Source organism: Penaeus monodon, chromosome 9 (genome assembly GCF_015228065.2).
Source record: "Penaeus monodon isolate SGIC_2016 chromosome 9, NSTDA_Pmon_1, whole genome shotgun sequence".
Taxonomy (NCBI): domain Eukaryota; kingdom Metazoa; phylum Arthropoda; class Malacostraca; order Decapoda; family Penaeidae; genus Penaeus; species Penaeus monodon.
Genome location: NC_051394.1, coordinates 34,362,307 through 34,380,184, shown reverse-complemented (window position 1 = coordinate 34,380,184; position 17,878 = coordinate 34,362,307). Strand labels below are relative to the sequence as shown.

Here is a 17,878-nt window from a genome sequence, read left to right as displayed (position 1 = left end):
TTTTCTTCTCTCTTTTCTCTCCTTTTCTCTCCCCTTTTTTCTCCCTCTCTTTCTCTTTTCCTCTCCTCTCTCTTTTCCCCTTCCCTCTCTCTCCCTTCTCTTCTCCTCTCTCTCCTCTTCTTTTTTTAAAATTTTAAAAAATAAATATATAAAATATATTTAAAATAATAATATAAAACACCCCAGACACACATACAACACACACAAGACACCACACACAACACACAAATACTATTATAAAATAATTTTATATATATATATTTTATATATATATATATAAAATATATATAATATATATATATGTATGATGATGTAGATGTATGTGGGTGGTAGTATGATTTGTAGTATGTACGTTGTATGTAACACAAACCACACACATACATAATATATATATATATATATTAAAATATATATATATATATATATTATATATATATAATTTACCACAACACACGCCGGAGAGAGAGAGAGAAGAGAGGAGAGAAGAGAGAGGAGGGGAGAGAGAGAGAGAGCGAGAGAGAGAGGAAAGGGGAGAGGCGAGGATAGAGAGAGAGAGAGAGTGAGCGGCAGAGAGAGAGAGAGGGAGAGAGGGGAGGAAGGGGGGGAGAGAGAGAAGAGAGAGAGAGAGATAGAAGAGGAGGAGAGGAGAAAAGAAAAAGGGGAAGAGAGAGAGGAGAAGAGAGAGAGGAGAGAGAGAGAGCAAGGGGAGAGAGAGAGAGAGGAGAGAGAGAAGGGGGGAGAAGAGAGAGAGAGAGAGAGGGGGAGAGAGAGAGGGGATAAAGAGAGAGAGAGATAGGAGAGAGAGAGAGAGGGGAGAGAGAAGAAGAGGAGAGAGAGAAGAGGAGAGGAAGAAGAGGAGAAGAGAGAGAGAGAGCGAAAAAGGAGGAGAGAAGAGAGAGAGAAAGGGGAGAGAGAGAGAGAGAGAGAGAGAGAAGAGAGAAGAGGGGAGAGAGAGAGAGGAGAAAAGAAGAGAAAAAGAAAAAGAGAAAAAAAAGAGGAGAGAGGAGAGAGGAGAGAGAGAAAGAAGGAGGAAAAGAAAGAAAGGGAGAAAGAGGAAAGAAGAGGAGAGAGGAGAGAGAGAAGGAGAAGGAGAGGAGAAAAGAGAGAGAAAAGGGAAGAGAAAGAGAGAAGATAGAGAAAGAAGGGAAAAAAGAGAAGAGAAAAGAGGAAAAAGAAAAGAGGGAAAAGGGAGAAGGAGGAGAGAGAAAGGGCGGAAGAAAAAGAAGGAGAGAGAGAGGAAAAAAGGGAAGAGAGAGAGGAGGAGAGAGAGAGAGAGAGAGAGAGAGAGAGGAAAGAGAGAGAGAGAGAGAGAGAGAGAGAGAGAGAGAGAGAGAGAGAGAGAGAGAGAAGAGAGAGAGAGAGAGAGAGAGAGAGAGCTCAGCCCACCTCGAAAAGGAAAGCCTTGTCTTCTGTTCTCCCGTTTTCTTCCTCTGAAAGCTTTTCTCCAAGGATGAGATCCTTGATAAACTGAACATCTTTCTTGTCCAGCCCTGCTTTGGTAAAATCCTGCATAATGTGGTTCTCGCTGAGGAGGTGGTCGAACATCCTACAGGATACCTCTTCATGCTGTAAAAAGAAAGAAAGAAAAGAAAAAATCCCGTGGCATTATTATACTGCTTACTTACAGGGAAGAGGAACACGGCTTTCTTTTTGATTTATTAGTTTTTGGAACTGAACCACTTCTTGCAAGCTTTGCAACCAACCTGGAAGCTTTTCTCGGATTCCTTCATGAACGTCTCGAAGACGTGACTGAAGGCGCCGTGGCCGAGGTCGTGGCAGAGGCCCGCGATCTGAACGCACAAAACGTCTTTCTCAGTTATTCCGAGTTCCTCCTGGCGGCTGCGAAGGGCGTTCACCATCTTCCCCGCCAGGTAACATGTCCTGCGCAAAATTCACGATATCAAATGTCACAATTCTCCTATACATCTTATTTGTTAATGGTGCTTTGTGTGGCATTTCCTTCGCTATAAGTATTCAAATTACCACTATTTGTTTCAGATAATGGTAAATTTATATTAGAATAATCAAGGACAATGTTTCCCATATTTTTTTTTTCTCATTCGTTTTCTAATATAAGATTAATTCGAAAAATTAGCCACTTGTTATTACTATGCGTGATAAACATTTCTGACATTTATTTCGTTCATTTCCCACTTCAAATTGAACTGAAAATTTAACTGATTAGATCCATGCATGACTAACATATGCCTCAGCAATTCCATGATTTTAGATCCAGCCCTTACTTTGCTTTGTAAGCTAAAAAAAAAAATGTATTATCTCATGTTAATCCGTGATATTCCCATAATTTTTATTATCATTGTTTCGTTATCTAAAACGTATGTGCAGCTGTTACACTTGACGTGAGGCTGTGGGCTTTCTCATTATTTCAATGGTTTGGTAACCAACGGAGCCGGTTCACAAGACGGGGGTTCGAAACTCACCCAACACAGTGCTCGAAACGGCTGTGAGATGCCGCAGGATACACGAAGAAAGCCGTGCCAAGCTGCTTCAGAAACCTAAGATGACCAAGTAATTTTGAGTTATATTTCCTAAAAGCTGATTTATTGGCAAATACAGAATCAATAAGAATTACACAAAAATTTAATATAAACAATGAATTCGTTGCTTATTTGACTGTGACGTTACCTGAGTCTCTGAAACTGCGGAGTGTCAATGATTCGGACACAGAGAGCAGGGATCTCAATGTGTCCGTGGACAGCATCTTTGATAATCTTACTCCCGCCCTGAAAGACGCATTGGCTGAAGTATTTTAATTACCTAAATGAAATCTATTTTTACAATTAGTTTATTTATTTATTTAAAATAATAGGTTTGCCTCCAAGTTTCAGTGATTTGATTTTATATTTCCTTTCTTTTGTCTATGTTAGTTTCCAGTTTTACCGAAGAAATATTTAAATCATTAAACTTTTTTTTTTTTTTTTTTTTTTTTTTTTGCTTGGCACACGTGGTTTAATTACCTATATAAAGTCTACTTTTACAATTTGTTCATTTATTTCTGAAATAATAGGTTTTGGCTCCTGGTCAGTGATCTGATTTTACATTTTCCTTTTGTCAATAATCAACCTGACGGGCCATGTCAAACCTGTTATTTTGAGACCTTCATGAGTGTTACTCCTATCTGTTACGGTTCTCTTGATGCCATTCATCTATGGAGCAGGAGGACATTTAACAGTTTTTGTAACAAAGTGAGTAATGGCATCTATCTTATCATTAATCACTGCTTGTCCACATTATCTGTTTGTAAAATTTCTAGGAGAGTTGATTTTTTGGCTATTATTTGTTGACATAGTGACTGAGAGTCAAAGTTAATTCACGACAACTTTTTATGACTGATGCTTGCTATGATTTATTTATATAGAGCCATCGTGATAAGTTCGTGATTAGGCAATAGAGCATGGGATAACTTTTGCATGGAGAATGGTGTCAGCTCTGTTAGGATTATTACATCAGTTAATGACGAAGTGTTTATTGTCTATTTGCTTATATTTGCTTCTCCTAAATTTCTTAGATCAGCTTTGAATTGGCCTTGTTTAAATCATTTAGATCATCTAGGATGAAAAGATATTTGTTTTACAGTGATATTTCTTTAAAATCCTTATCAAGACCAATAAAAAAATGGGAGGAATCATGAGGTTGCCTATAGGCTGCTCCTACAATGAATGGCGGAAGCATATTGATTTGTACGGTAAGCCAGATATCCTCTACGTCTGTACTCCTAGCAGTTATATCTCATTGGATTTAGAAGTATCTTGTAAGGATACAGAAACTCGATATTAATAGCTACAAATAGATAAAAGACAAAAAGAATGAATTACCATATCTTGGTGTTTTTTGCTTCTCGATTAGGGAGGTTCTCCTGATAACAACCTGCAAAGAAATTAAATATATGAGATAAGAGTGGGGGTGGACATGCGGCCACAAATCACTGACAGCTATCTTACAACTTATCACTAATTTTCTCGGCGTGTATCGCAAATAAAACTTTTCCTTTTTGTTTTACTTTCCTCATAGATAAGATAAATATATCATTGTCTTATCGAAAATAGATTGAATGTGAATAATCATAGACTCTTAGTTTAAATATTAATAACAATAACTGTAAAGCAATCAGAAAGTCCATTCTCACAAATCTACTGATTCTTCTGAAATTTCCCGTAATCTACTCTCATCTACTGTGTATCATCCCAAGATTTCACAATAATGTAGCTTCATCTATCTTAGTCTGCCCTTTGGCCCTCTTATCAACTCTCCTTTCCATCCCACTTATTATTTACTCTAACAGCTGTTCATCTAATATGAGTATCTGTCTGTGTATGTGTGTGTCTATAAATAAATAAATAAAAAAAAAAAAAAAAAATATAAATATATATATATATATATATATATATATATATATATATGTGTGTGTGTGTGTGTGTGTGTGTGTGGGTGTGTGTGTTTGTGTGTGTGTGTGTGTGTGTGTGTGTGTGTGTGTTGTGTGTATGTGTGTGTGCGTGTGTGTGTGTGTGTGGTGTGCGTGTGCGTGTGCGTGTGCGTTGTGTGTGTGTGTGTGTGAGTACAGTGTGTCCATACACACAATATACACACAAGCACACACACACACTCACACACACACACACACACGCACACCACACACACACACACACACACACACACACACACATACACACACAACACACACACACACACACATACACACACATACACACACACACTCAAACACACACACACTGTAAGAGGCTATGAGAACTCTGGTACAGTGGTTTATCAGGAGTAGTTATAGTTGTATGATGGCTTCACTCTTTATTGATAAGAGTACAACACACACGAGACGATGTCTATGGGTCAACCCGCCCGAAGGGGAGGGCTAGGTCGCCCTTACCACGTCGGGTGCTGAGCACGAACTGTCGGGTTAGGCAAGGTCAGATAACATTGTCATCTACGCCCTCGCTGAGTCAATGGTTCCAATTGGACTTGTAGCCACGTGGTAAACAGCCACGTGGTCTATTGGTAACAAAAATAGACTTATGTATATGCCATATTGCTTGGCCAACTAGCGAGGATGACCTAACTTGGCTGGTCATCTCATTCTCCCGTGCGTTGTTCTGGTGCATCTTCGTGGCTGCTCGTCCCTGTCATCCTCTTCTTCCTGGTCGTCGGTGTAATCTGTCCGTCCTCGACGTCCACACGTCCTTGAAAGTCTCGCACAGGTCCTTCTTGACTTTAGATTCGTCTAGACTTCCTCGTAGTCCTTATCCAGGCCTAACTCGGCGGCGTCCTCGTCCACACGTCCTCGCAGATGTCGTCCAGGTCCTTCTCGGCGTCTTTGCTCGCCTTTACATCCGGCAGGGGCCGGCATCTCAGGGCGGCTAATACCTGGGCTGATGAGCTCCTGGAGTTGACTAGATCTGTGGTCGTCCAGGCAAGCATCCTGGGGTGATTGGTACCTGTTCCTGGTCCTTCGCTGGATCTACGGGCGTCTCGGCATGCAGTGCCCGTCCACTACATCATGGGATGGCTTAACACCTGCTCTGACGAACATCCTGGTCTGCAGGCCTATGGCGATCTTCTGATGACAACCATCCCAGAGCATCCTAAGGTGACCGGTTCTGCAGCAGGGTCCTCCTTCGATGTCGTGTTGGTTATTGTCGGTCCGACTGCACTAAATATTCAGGGAACCAGACCATAAATGTAAGGGCCAGATAGCAAGAGAAAAAGAAAGGCAACAGAGAAGAGGGGGTGTTAAGTACCACTAGCCAGTTATTTATTTAAGTTTGCAGTTTTTAATTTATTTTCATCTTTTTTTTATTTGTGTTTTATTTTCACAAAGATAAAGAAGAAAATAGGAAAGGGAGACGTCAGTAGCGATCCGCATGGACCTGGCTTGCACTACCAACCGTCTCTGATAGATATGAGAGTAGATAAGGGAAACGACAACGGCAATTCACAAGGATTTACTTGAACCAGTTGTCGTCACACAGAGAAGAAATAAATGTACAAGACACTCAACTACGACAGCAGCAAAGCCTATTAATAAAAAGGTTTCAGTGTCTTTTCTTCTGCATGAATGAGTGAGTGAGTGTGTGCGTATATGTGTGTGTGCGAAAATGAACGTGAATGAGAGTGAAAATGAGAGTGACCTCACACAGAGAATGAGTCACAAACATGAATATCAATGTTCACTATAAATTAGCAATGCTAGCTAAAAATTATTTCAACTACCACATTGAATTCAACATTTAGTGATATGTGACAGAATGTATGCATTAATGAATGGTGATGTGAAAAAAAATATATTCGCAAGCTTTTTAGCAAGCAAATCTTCTCAGGGTCAGAAAATCTGAACTGCCGAGGTTGCCATGTCTAGCTATGCATGTTAGACTTCATCAAGGGGGGGATCCTATACCCAAAATGCCATATATTGAATCGAAAATCCCTACAGGTATCTACTACACAAATTACATGATCGCTTGGGAATTACCCAAGCAACTTCAAGAGGATGAGAAAGGTGTGATTAATAAGTGAATAATGATTCTAGCTTAAACTCTAGTTCTACATTAATTAACGGACGTAACTGCGGATCACACCGACTCAAAGTTGCCGATCAAATGAATAACTTCGGTTTTACCTGTACCTACTTTCGAACGTCGGAGTGGAGATCTATTATGCATTTATGCAACCCCGGGATATATCGGGCAAACCTGTGCACTATGATATGGGGGGAGATCCTAAGCTATAATCAAAATAATAAATTTATATAAACTCGCGTTACAAGCTCCGTTCTAGCGCCGATAGAACGTGTCACCAATGAGCAATGTAACGGTGCTATGGTTAATCCCCAAGGTATCAACAAAACAACAACCAAATTACGGGAAAATGAGTGGTCGTCTCTTGACCCTCTCCACGCCCCAACTGACCGAAAGGGAGAAGAGAAAGTGAGGTCAGGTTGACGGGAAAAACATGTGGTCATCTGTTGACCTTATCCTCTTCCCAACCGACCACAAGCGAAAAAGAAAGTGCGGCCAGGTCGGGGCGAGGGGAGGAACGAGATAAAATGAAAATGATATTCGTGATAACATAAATCACGAACGCATTAAATTCGTTGCAGTTGAAACAACATAAATCTCTAAAACGAGAGAAATTAATTAAGTACTTAATTAACGAATGATATTCATGTTTGTTGACCACATACCACGATCACATGGTAATGTGATCTGAGGTAAAAAGAATAGAGTAAGAATGTGCCATTTACTGTCACTTAGCATTTTTACCCAACAAAACCAATGGCTTAACACATTTATGGGAGAAGAAGAAAGGGAAAAGAAATAAGAAAAGGGGGCTCAAACGTGTACTTACGTGGTTTTCTTGACAGGTCTTTGAGAGCTGTCGAGCGGGTTTTCTTTGGAGGTTTTGCGTTCGTGTTGCGAACCGAAAGGACGCAGCAACCACCTTGACACCAGTCTATAAGAGGCTATGAGAACTCTGGTACAGTGGCTTAGCAGGAGTAGTTATAGTTGTATGATGGCTTCACTCTTTATTGATAAGAGTACAACACACACGAGACAGTGTCCATGGGTAAAGCTGGGTCACGTGTCAGGTCAACGCCCCGGAGGGGGAAGGCTAGGTTGACCTTACCAAGTCGGGTGCTGAGCATGAACTGTCGGGTCAGGCGAGCTACGTGGTAAACAGCCACGTGGTCTATTGGTAACAGAAATAGACTTATGTATATGCCACACACACACACACACACACACACACAGCGCACACACACGCGCACACAGTACACACACACACGCAGTACACATACACACACAGTACACACACACACACACAGTACACACACACACATATATAAGTATATAGCCTTCACACACACACACACACACACACACACACACACACACACACACACACACACACACACACACACACACACACACACACACACAGTACACACACACACCACACAGTACACACACACACACACTACACACACACACACACACACACACACACACACACAAAGTACAAACACACACACACAGTACACACACACGCACATATAAGTATATAGCCTATACACACACACACGCATTTTTTTTTTTTTGTGTGTGTGTGTGTGTGTGCATCAGCAATGGCAGCAGGACTGACCGCTCAAGACCTGTCCAGAGACTCTCTCTCTCTTCCCCTCCTTCTCCCCTCTGTCTCTACCTTTCTTTTTCTCTCTCTCTACCATCTCTGTTTTTCTCTCTTTCTCTCTCTCTCTTGTCCTCCCCCCCTTCTCTCTCTTTCTCTCTCTCTCTCTCTCTCTCTCTCTCTCTCTCTCTCTCTCTCTCTCTCTCTCTCTCTCTCTCTCTCACTCTCTCTATCTCTCTCTCACTCACTCACTCTCTCTCTCTCTCTCTCTCTCTCTCTCTCTCTCTCTCTCTCTCTCTCTCTCTCTCTTCTCTCTCTCTTTCTCTCTCTCTCTCTCTCTCTCTCTCTGTACTAGCCTCCGGGCTAGTACAGTGGTAACGTGTCGGCCTCTCATCCGAGGGGTCGGCGGTTCGCGCCCCGCCCAGGCGCGAGAAGTTGCAACTGTCGCCCGGAGGTTACTGCTGTGGCTGGGCACCACGGCGGGCAAGGACTCGGTTCCGCCGAGTCAGCAGCAGCTCACACACGTGAGCAAAAGCAAGCAGCCAGTATGTCACACCAAGAATATCCATTGTATCAAATGGAATCCTAACCAAACTCTCTCTCTCTCTCTCTTTCTCTCTCTCTCTCTCTCTCTCTCTTTCTTTCTCTTTCACACACCCACTCACCCCTTTCTGTCTGCTTGTCTCTCTTATTTGGTTCTCAAGATAGCTGATGCCATATTAGATATGCTCTTTTGCAAGAAAATAAAGAGAGGACATTTCTTTTTAACAGCACACAAATGAGAATAAGGAACATAACGTACATAAATCGATCAGCACTTATTGTTTGTGTTGCCATGATGGGATTTTCGTTAAAAAATTATTTGTTTTCATTCTCGCTATGTGGGACAGAGCTTTTATCATGGTAATGGCATTTACACATATCTTTGGATAACATTATCGGCTGAATATAAGCATGTTTATTTAGCTTTACAAGATATCTCTTAAAATTCATGATATTCACTGCTATCAAAGCCCTATTACATATTTAAACTTTATACATACACACGCTATTGACAATATACAAAATTGAAGATATTAATTACTAAACCGTGTGTTTGAGAGGAAAAGTTTCCAAATATTCCCAACGACACTATCAATACGAGAAAAATCCGTGTTCAGGGTTGTTTCTTTGATCTCTGGATGCAGAATGATCTAGAAATATATTTATTGCATTTCCACTGTAAAAGCGTTGAAAAAATTCTGTGCGTTGGTCCTTTCCTTGCTCTACCAAAGACGGCTAGTTTTCTTCTGAATGTGCTGGAAAAATTGCATCACCCTACTTCGAACTATACTTCATATATGGTCGTGTAAAGCTGGAAGTTGATTTCAAATTCCCTTCGTGATTTACTGTTTTTTTTTTTTAGATTTAACAGACAAATACGGAGACTTCTGTATATTAGAGGCTACTAGTTCACACACACACACACTTGTTGGTGGACTGAAAGGGTTTAGGACTTATCACCAACTGTTTACATGTCACACATGGCGTCCATTCTCAGACGATCAGTCTATGGTAAAAAAAAAAGAGTTAGTGACTGCCTTGGACAAACGCTAAGCACAAGTGCTAATGGAGACACTCTACAGAACAACTCCGTACAACATGTGCAGTCTACCGATGAGCTGGGTTCTGGTTGAGGGGGTATTTTCACGAGTTATCAATACAAACTGTGCTAATTTAGGAAATGGGAGGGGGGGTTACATTCTTAACATCAATATGCGATGAAAAACAAGTTTAAACTAAAAAAGTGGAAACTGTTATTCATCTTTTGAATCTGAAAAGGACATACTAAATGTGGCTCACCAATCTACAGAAAATATGAAACTGGTGCAGTCGACTGAATGCAATCTGTAATCAACATTAGATGTAAAAATACATTTCATTAACTGACAGAAGAAAGAGAAACTGTAAAATCTATTACTGTATTAATGAGAAAGGATATACTTATTTGTCATATATTTATTAAAATGGGGAAAAGAAAAAGACAATTTTTGTGTGTGTTTGAATTCGAATGGTCCGAAGGTAACCAGTTAAAAAATATATTAAAAAAAAAGAAGAACAAACGAAATGGAAGCAAGAAAAAATTATTTGGAAGCAAGTACCGTGGATGAGTCTGCAGCAACCGTAAACAAAGGGAAATACTGATTATAACACTAATGATTATAAGTACTGAGAGTTAAAGTTCATATACTGGGCCGCGAACTTGTCCCTTACGTTTGCTTGGATATGGGACCATCTTCGACATATAGATGAAAGCCAGACAAATCTCACTCACGCGACTTCGACCTTTATCCTTTTATCCTCGCTTGTAAAATGGTCTGCTTTGGGGCTGGTGTTGACTCTTTCTGTATCTTTCTTTGCTAAGAAAAGATATTCTAGCTTTGATGAGTTTTTAAATGGTTTTATTAGCATTGTAGTTGTTGCGTTCTGCAGCCATTATTAGTATCATTATTATTATTATCATTATCATTATTATAAGAGAGAGAGGAGAGAGAGAGAGAGAGAGAGAGAGAGAGAGGAGAGGGGGGGGAGAAGAGACAGAGAGAGAGAGAGGAGAGGGAGAGAGAGAGAGAGAGAGAGAGAGAGAGAGAGAGAGAGAGAGAGAGAGAGAGAGAGAGAGAGAGAGAGAGAGAGAGAGAGAGAGAGAGAGAGAGAGAGAGAGAGAGAGAGAGAGAGAGAGAGAGAGAGAGAGAGATAAATAAAACAAAATTATCATTATTAAAACCCATCAGGATCCCCCCCCCCCCCTGCGGTTACTGTCACTATCTAAATCACGAAATGTATCATTATTGACACAGTTCCTATTATTGATAAAATTATCAAGCACATCAAAATCATTATTATCAAAATTATATTCATTGTCAAAGATATTATTTACCATCAAAAAGTATTATCAAGAAAAAAGTATTATCAAGATTATCATGGTAGTCAAAAATAATCATTATCTTTATAGAAACCACCACTTAACAAAATGTGCACAGAACTAAACACAGTCCTGCTTTTACCAATTGAAGGTATGCGCGACGCGATGAAAAACGTCAGTCTAGTAACCTCGTATTATTTCACACATATTACCCTAAGGTCACTTAAAGTATGAATCTGCATCTGGACCGCACTGGGCTAAACTGCAAGAAAATACGAATAAAAATTCACATGGAAAAATATATCACCTTGGTTCCCGTGATCGACTGATCGAGCAACCTGTGATGGTCCCTTTTATATACTGTAGGTACATAACTGGCAACAAAAAACAATGATATCGTTATCTGTTATGCTTGCTGACTCTTTGAGTTTTATCAGTTTGTTGCATATACAAAAAAAAAACACCATGAACCTGCGCATTACATGCACGGTATATCTTTGATATAGAAAAAAAATCCTAGCCTTATATGTGTGTGTGTGTGTGTGTGTGTGTGTGTGTGTGTGTGTGTGTGTGTGTGTGTGTGTGTGTGTGTGTGTGTGTGTGTGTGTGTGTGTGATATATATATATATATATATATATATACATATATATATATATATATATATATATATATATATATATATATATATATACATATATAATGTGTATATATACATATATATGTATATATATGTATATATACTATATATATATATATATATATATATATATATATATATATATATATATATATATATATATATATGTATGTATATATAATGTATAGATTTGTGTGTGTGTGTATGCGTATATAAATGTATGTGTGTGTGTGTGATGTGAGATGCTGTCATCATAGTATGCTGCTAATTACCTGCACACCTCCCTTCAAAGGAAGACAGGACACTTATGAAGACAGTTCTAGATGTTGTTGGACCTCGGTGGAGCTTTGAGGTATGATCCATTTCTCGAGGTGATAAATAAGGATTTTGAAACAACGGCTTTATCGGCTGTGTACAGAGTTGATGTGGTATGAAAAATCGTTATAAAAATGCTAGTTCTACGGTATTCACTGACACTATATCCCTTGAACGCTATTCAAGAATGTCCCTGGAGGACAATTATCTGCCAGCAGCTGCAGAGCTCCTATAGAACTTTGATGGTTCCTTCGCAAATCGGACTGTTCGAGGGGTTCAACTTCAGGAGCTCAGCAAAGAAGCTGCATCCTGCCCAAGTAGGACATCCCGCGGATAAAGCAACCTGAACGAGTCACGACACTCAAAATACTATCATCTTGTTGGCCATTGGCATCCGGATGTATGGTGGTTCTTCTGCCCCTAGCAGTTGAACCAGGCTTTCGTGGAGACTATCAAAATCTACAGATTTGGTTGCACGGAGCTGGTAGGTTTTCTTGAGGAGAGAAGGCCACAATTTTCATTCTTGTCGAACAATGTCATAGGACTTAATGAGTGGTTTGTTAATAGGTTGCTTCATTTCATATAAAGCCTTTGAATTCTATGTGAAGCTTATTAATATCAGATATTTATAAGTAACATTTTTTCCCCTGCTATAGGATGTGTCTGCTATCCCCGGGACCACCACATTCGCATGCACATTCATATATATATATATATATATATATATATATATATATATATATATATATATATATATATATATATATGTAGATACTAAAAGTTCTATTCGAATTTGCATATATTAAAAAATAAATTACTAATACGTATACTTGAGGGAGTGTTATCTAAGGGACATTACCATGGTTTCTGCAAGGGCCCTCCTTGGGGACCGCACTTCTTTGGTGAGCGATTAGGAACTCTGGTACTAAATTTAACTAATCATCTAATTTTCCTTTAAACACCTTCACGGTGCACCGAGTCATGCTACTGTTATTCTTCAGTACACTATTAACCAGCTTTGAATCAATAATCAAGAAACTTTAATTTTGCATTTTCCTTAGAAAGGATGTCTGAGCACTTATTACTCTCCGGTGGCATATTCGTCCATGTCTGTCCTATTTGGGAGGCTGTGTTTTCGTTAATCTTAAATAATCCTATATTAGAATTTTATGCTTTCCATCCATCTTTATGATAAGAATAACAGTTTTTTTTCCATTTAGAAAGAACTAACGTGTTGTCTAATTTTCGAGCGAAAATTCTTTGAACCTATTTCAGGAATACTGTATCTTCTCTGTTTTAAAATCACTGATTCTCCAGCTATGGAAACACTAGAAATGGCTAAATATCTTGTTTTAAAATTCTCCATCAATTCTCCGTCAATTCACTTCGACCATTGATATTGATGAGCGCCGGCTAAATATGATGACTGAAGCTCATTCTATTACTCATAAACATATCTAGCTCTACAACTTTTTTCATCGACATCTCATCGCACACTAATATAATCGGAAAATTTTTGGTTTCCCACAGTCATTCAATCTTGTAAATAATTCCGTACTTAAAATAGATTGACAGGTATTGAGCAAAAATAAGCAAATAATGTATAATAATATGTATATATTATCCTCTTCTTATAATGTATACATTAGGCAAGCCTCCATCTATGTCCCCAAAGTGTGGGTCGAGCTACGAATCGCAAAGAAAACTATCCTTTTTCTGGGGTAACTAAATCATGCCACGTTTTTCTCCGTCACGTTAATACTTCTATAAGCACCTAAATTGAACTTAAATCTAGAGCTGTATTAGTACATTGAATGCATTCTATTCAAATTATTTGTTAAGTTATTTGTTAAGCTATACATTGTCAAATCCATCCTGAATGTGGAAAATTGTCATGCAATTGCTAGGACAGTTTGGCTTCGCCATAACATCGAAAGGCGTGGCAGTACATGATTTTTTTTCGAAGTGCCGACAGACACAGAAGTTGCTTTACTCGTGTAATATTGCCACTGACAGGTTTACATATATACATATATTTTTATAGAATTTGTGATGATTATGTCAGAGAAGTCCTTTAAGAGTTCACCAATCTATCGATTCCATACACTTAACAGTCTAGTATAGGCCTATATCTACCTATAAGTTCACGAGAATTTGTGACTTTTATTCAAGCTAGTTCCACGTGAAATTTGCATTTCTTCGCCATACCCATGTGAGACATGTGCTTGACATCACACAAATTATATCAGTTATGAAAACAAACCAATAACTTGGTTTAAATGTTGATTTTTGGACGAGATAACACGTGATGACATCGTCTTCTCGGAAGTTACCAGGGAACTTACCAGTGCTCCGACCACTGGTAAAATTTACCATGGTAAATCCGATGGTAAGTTGCCAGCGAATACCACCGATATTTGTTTACGATCGTAACTGTACGTACCAGTGGTCTTACCATCATAAGTGCGTTAGTGAATCCGGCCCCTGGATAATGTCTCTTGGCCAAATGGTATTTCTACCGCCATATTAAGTCCGTTAAGGTCAGGCTGATTCCAGCGTAGACAAACTGTATATATAGCCATGTTTAGTAATAAGCCTGTTCCAGTGTCTTGTTTTATTAAATTTTCTGAGGATATCTGTTTACAGTGGGCTGAGCATTTACAATTATTTTGATAACATGATTAAGTAAATAAACAAGCATCTGTCATTTAAACATGAAAAAATAATACAATTTACAAAGTATACATAGTAAATCAAAGGTTCTTGACTAGGCAAATTTGAGGGGAGACTGATATTACTACACTCGCACACACAATATATATGTGTATATACATACATACATACATACATACATAGATACATATATATATATATAAATATATATATATATATATATATATATATATATATATATATATATTTATTTATTTATTTATATATATATATATATATATATATATATATATATATATATATATATATATGTGTGTGTGTGTGTGTGTGTGTGTGTGTGTGTGTGTGTGTGTGTGTGTGTGTGTGTGTGTGTGTGTACTGTATATCACACACACACACATACACAAACACGTGTGTATGTATGAATGTGTGTGTGTTATATGCATACATATCAGTGAGAACCCAACCTCAAAGATCCTCTGATATGGATATTTAAATGCAAGTTGGCATTAACAATTTAAAGGATGCTCCTTTAACTTTATCTTGAAAGTAGTCTGGTTGGAGATGCTTCTAATATTTTGTGGTAGGTTGTCCCTGGTCTTGGGTCCTTGGATTTACATTTGTCTTGCCTCGGTTTCCCTACATGACTCTGTGACGTGCAGAGAGTAAATCTGTCTTGTTGGAACGCCTGATTCGTTACCTATTGTTTGTAGAGGCATTTATCAGTGCGGAGAGTCGCCCTGTATGAATTTATTAATGAATGTTGAACTTTGGCAATTTCAAATTGTTTAAATTTGAGGTTATGTGGTTATATTTATTTACGTTACCTACAGTTACTTGTGCTCTGTGCTTTTTATATTGAGCTTTGCTGGCTGAACCCCATATGTAAGAACAGAAATTTATAATTCTAAGGGCAAGGGTTTGTATAATAGTAGGGATTTTGTTTTTAAGTGATTTAGGTATATCAATGTGCCCATTATTTTTTTTTCGTAAAGATTACCCATATGTGTTTCAAAAGTCGTGTATTTGTCTGTGTACTCTTGGATTAATTTGATAGCCTTCAAATTCTGTGATTGTATTTCTGGGGATTTTGCTAATGTTTTTGTCCGTTTTCATCATCAATGCTACAAATTAAGAATTAATTCAAGATATTAGAGCCAGATAAAGTGGAGACTACACTTCAAAATACTAAAACATAAAGATTACACAGAAAATTTTACCAAGAGCCCTCCTAAAAACATACCGTAATAGGTAAACTGGGTGATTAAGCTCACAGGATTACAACGGAAATTGTTCTGACTGTGTTGTTCTTGATTGTATAGTGATCCAGAAATGAGTCGTCCGTATTGAATGATAAGATCTCAGAGCAAAACGAATCTCATGTCTAACGGTTAGGCCGTTCCTATGGACCTAGCCATATGTGTTTAAATTCAAACACGTGTGATGTAAATCCAACACACCTGATATTACAAGGACAACCAAATAAGTATACAATTCTGGAGAAATCGGCGCTCTTACTTGTAAAGTGATGATAGTGCACTTTTTTGTGAAAGCTATATAAATCTTGAATTTTAGAGAATGAATCCTTCAGCTAGTCTCACAGCAGGCTCTCGGCTCACCTCTAGCTTCTTGCGACAGGTTTAGTTGAGCCTGCCCATACCGCAACTTCCTAGGTCGTCCCAAGGGCCTCCTCCACCCAGGATTGTCTCGCGAAGAGAACCTGAAGGGCAGCGTCATCCACAGAGAAACGAGACAGGTACCCATATAGACTGAGTTGGCGGTCCCAGATTATACAAGTTACAGGTCCCATGCCGGTCTCACAGTGTAGCCTTCAGTTGGACACATGGTCCTGCCAATTGTACCCCATGATACAGCATAAGAACTTATTACAAAAGGCATCAAGACGAGACTCCAAGGCACTAGATTGTGTCCAGGCTTGGCTTTCATAAACCTAAACTGGCAGTATCAAGGCCCTGAAGACACGTAGTTTGATCCTTCTGTATGGGTACCGACATATCCAAATGCTCTTGTTGATCGAGTTCATAGCTCCTGCTGCCAGACCAATCCATCTACTGACTTCTTGGTCTGACAGCCCAGAAACATGGACTGCACTACCAAGGTGTTTAAAGCTCTCTGTGACTTCAATGTCCTCACCATAAGCATGCATCGACTGAACAGTTCCTGGATCTTGGTCCAAGTAACCTCTGGGCCCAGGGGCTTTGTCTCATTGCCAAATGCACCAAAGGCCGCCACCAGAGATTCCAGAAACACAGATAGGATAGCAACATCATTAGCAAAGTCAGGGACTGGGACCTTAATATTGCCCATTATTGCTCCAGTGACTTTGATTAGTAACTCTACCCATTAATCAGTCCATTCAAGTGTTGAAAAGGGTTAGTACAAAGGCACAGCCTTGCCTCACTCCCGAGTTAACAGGGAAGAAGCTCGACTGGCCCCCACCACACTTTACAGCACTTTCAGTACCAGTATATAGGCTTGCTTTAATAACCTGAATCGGGATTCCTCTAAGTTTCAGGATCTCCCTTAGTGATTCGAAATGCACAGTATAGTAGATGGTGGTTTGGCATCTACTATTTGGACTGGTCTATATCTCTTTCTGGAGTGATTGTTGTGGGTATGAGTGCCTACAGGTATAGCTGAGCGCTGAAGGTGAAGTGGAGATCAACGGGGGAGTCAGCAGGCTCCCCAGTTAGTTAAGGACTAGGCAGTTCTTGTGCTGCTGCTGTTGTTGTCATATTCTGCTGGAGGATCAGGGAATGCTGACCTAGGAACCTAGGAAACTATGCTGAACTTCAGGTTGCAGGGTCATGCTGCTGCAACCGTCAAACACTTTTAGTCGATGTAAGCTGCAAGCAGCCCACGATCATACTCATGACTGCATTCCACAATGATTTGAATAGCATACTGTCTTTGTGGACTTGCCAGGAATGAATCCAGACTGCTTAGATTTCTGGTGCCTCAGTAGGTGGTCACAGATACGTTTCATAAGAATGTGGGTATCCCAGCGATGAGCATGCCCCCCAGCAAGTCCAGGAGAATGGAACCAGTCAGATGGCAGCCAAGACTGTTTACAAGCCCCATGCCACAGGTTCACCCCCAGCCTTAAGTTTAGTAGGGATATCATATGCCTGCAGCTTTCCCACCCTTCAGCTTAGAGATTGTCTCCCTAACC

The 17,878-nt window shown here is 39.4% G+C and overlaps 1 protein-coding gene across 1 annotated transcript in view; it reads right to left on the bottom strand.

Moving 5' to 3' along the window:
- The window catches only part of LOC119577094 (deoxynucleoside triphosphate triphosphohydrolase SAMHD1-like), an 18,679-nt gene extending 14,791 nt beyond the window's left edge, over positions 1-3,888 (bottom strand). Inside the window, exons 1-5 of the mRNA XM_037924778.1 lie at positions 3,837-3,888; positions 2,647-2,744; positions 2,442-2,516; positions 1,704-1,881; positions 1,387-1,566 (exon numbers count right to left, since the gene is read on the bottom strand). Coding sequence (XP_037780706.1) covers positions 1,387-1,566; positions 1,704-1,881; positions 2,442-2,516; positions 2,647-2,744; positions 3,837-3,839 — 534 coding nt within the window. The 5' untranslated portion in view covers positions 3,840-3,888. The remainder of the gene's footprint in view (positions 1-1,386; positions 1,567-1,703; positions 1,882-2,441; positions 2,517-2,646; positions 2,745-3,836) is intronic.
- Between the last annotated feature and the right edge of the window lie 13,990 nt (positions 3,889-17,878).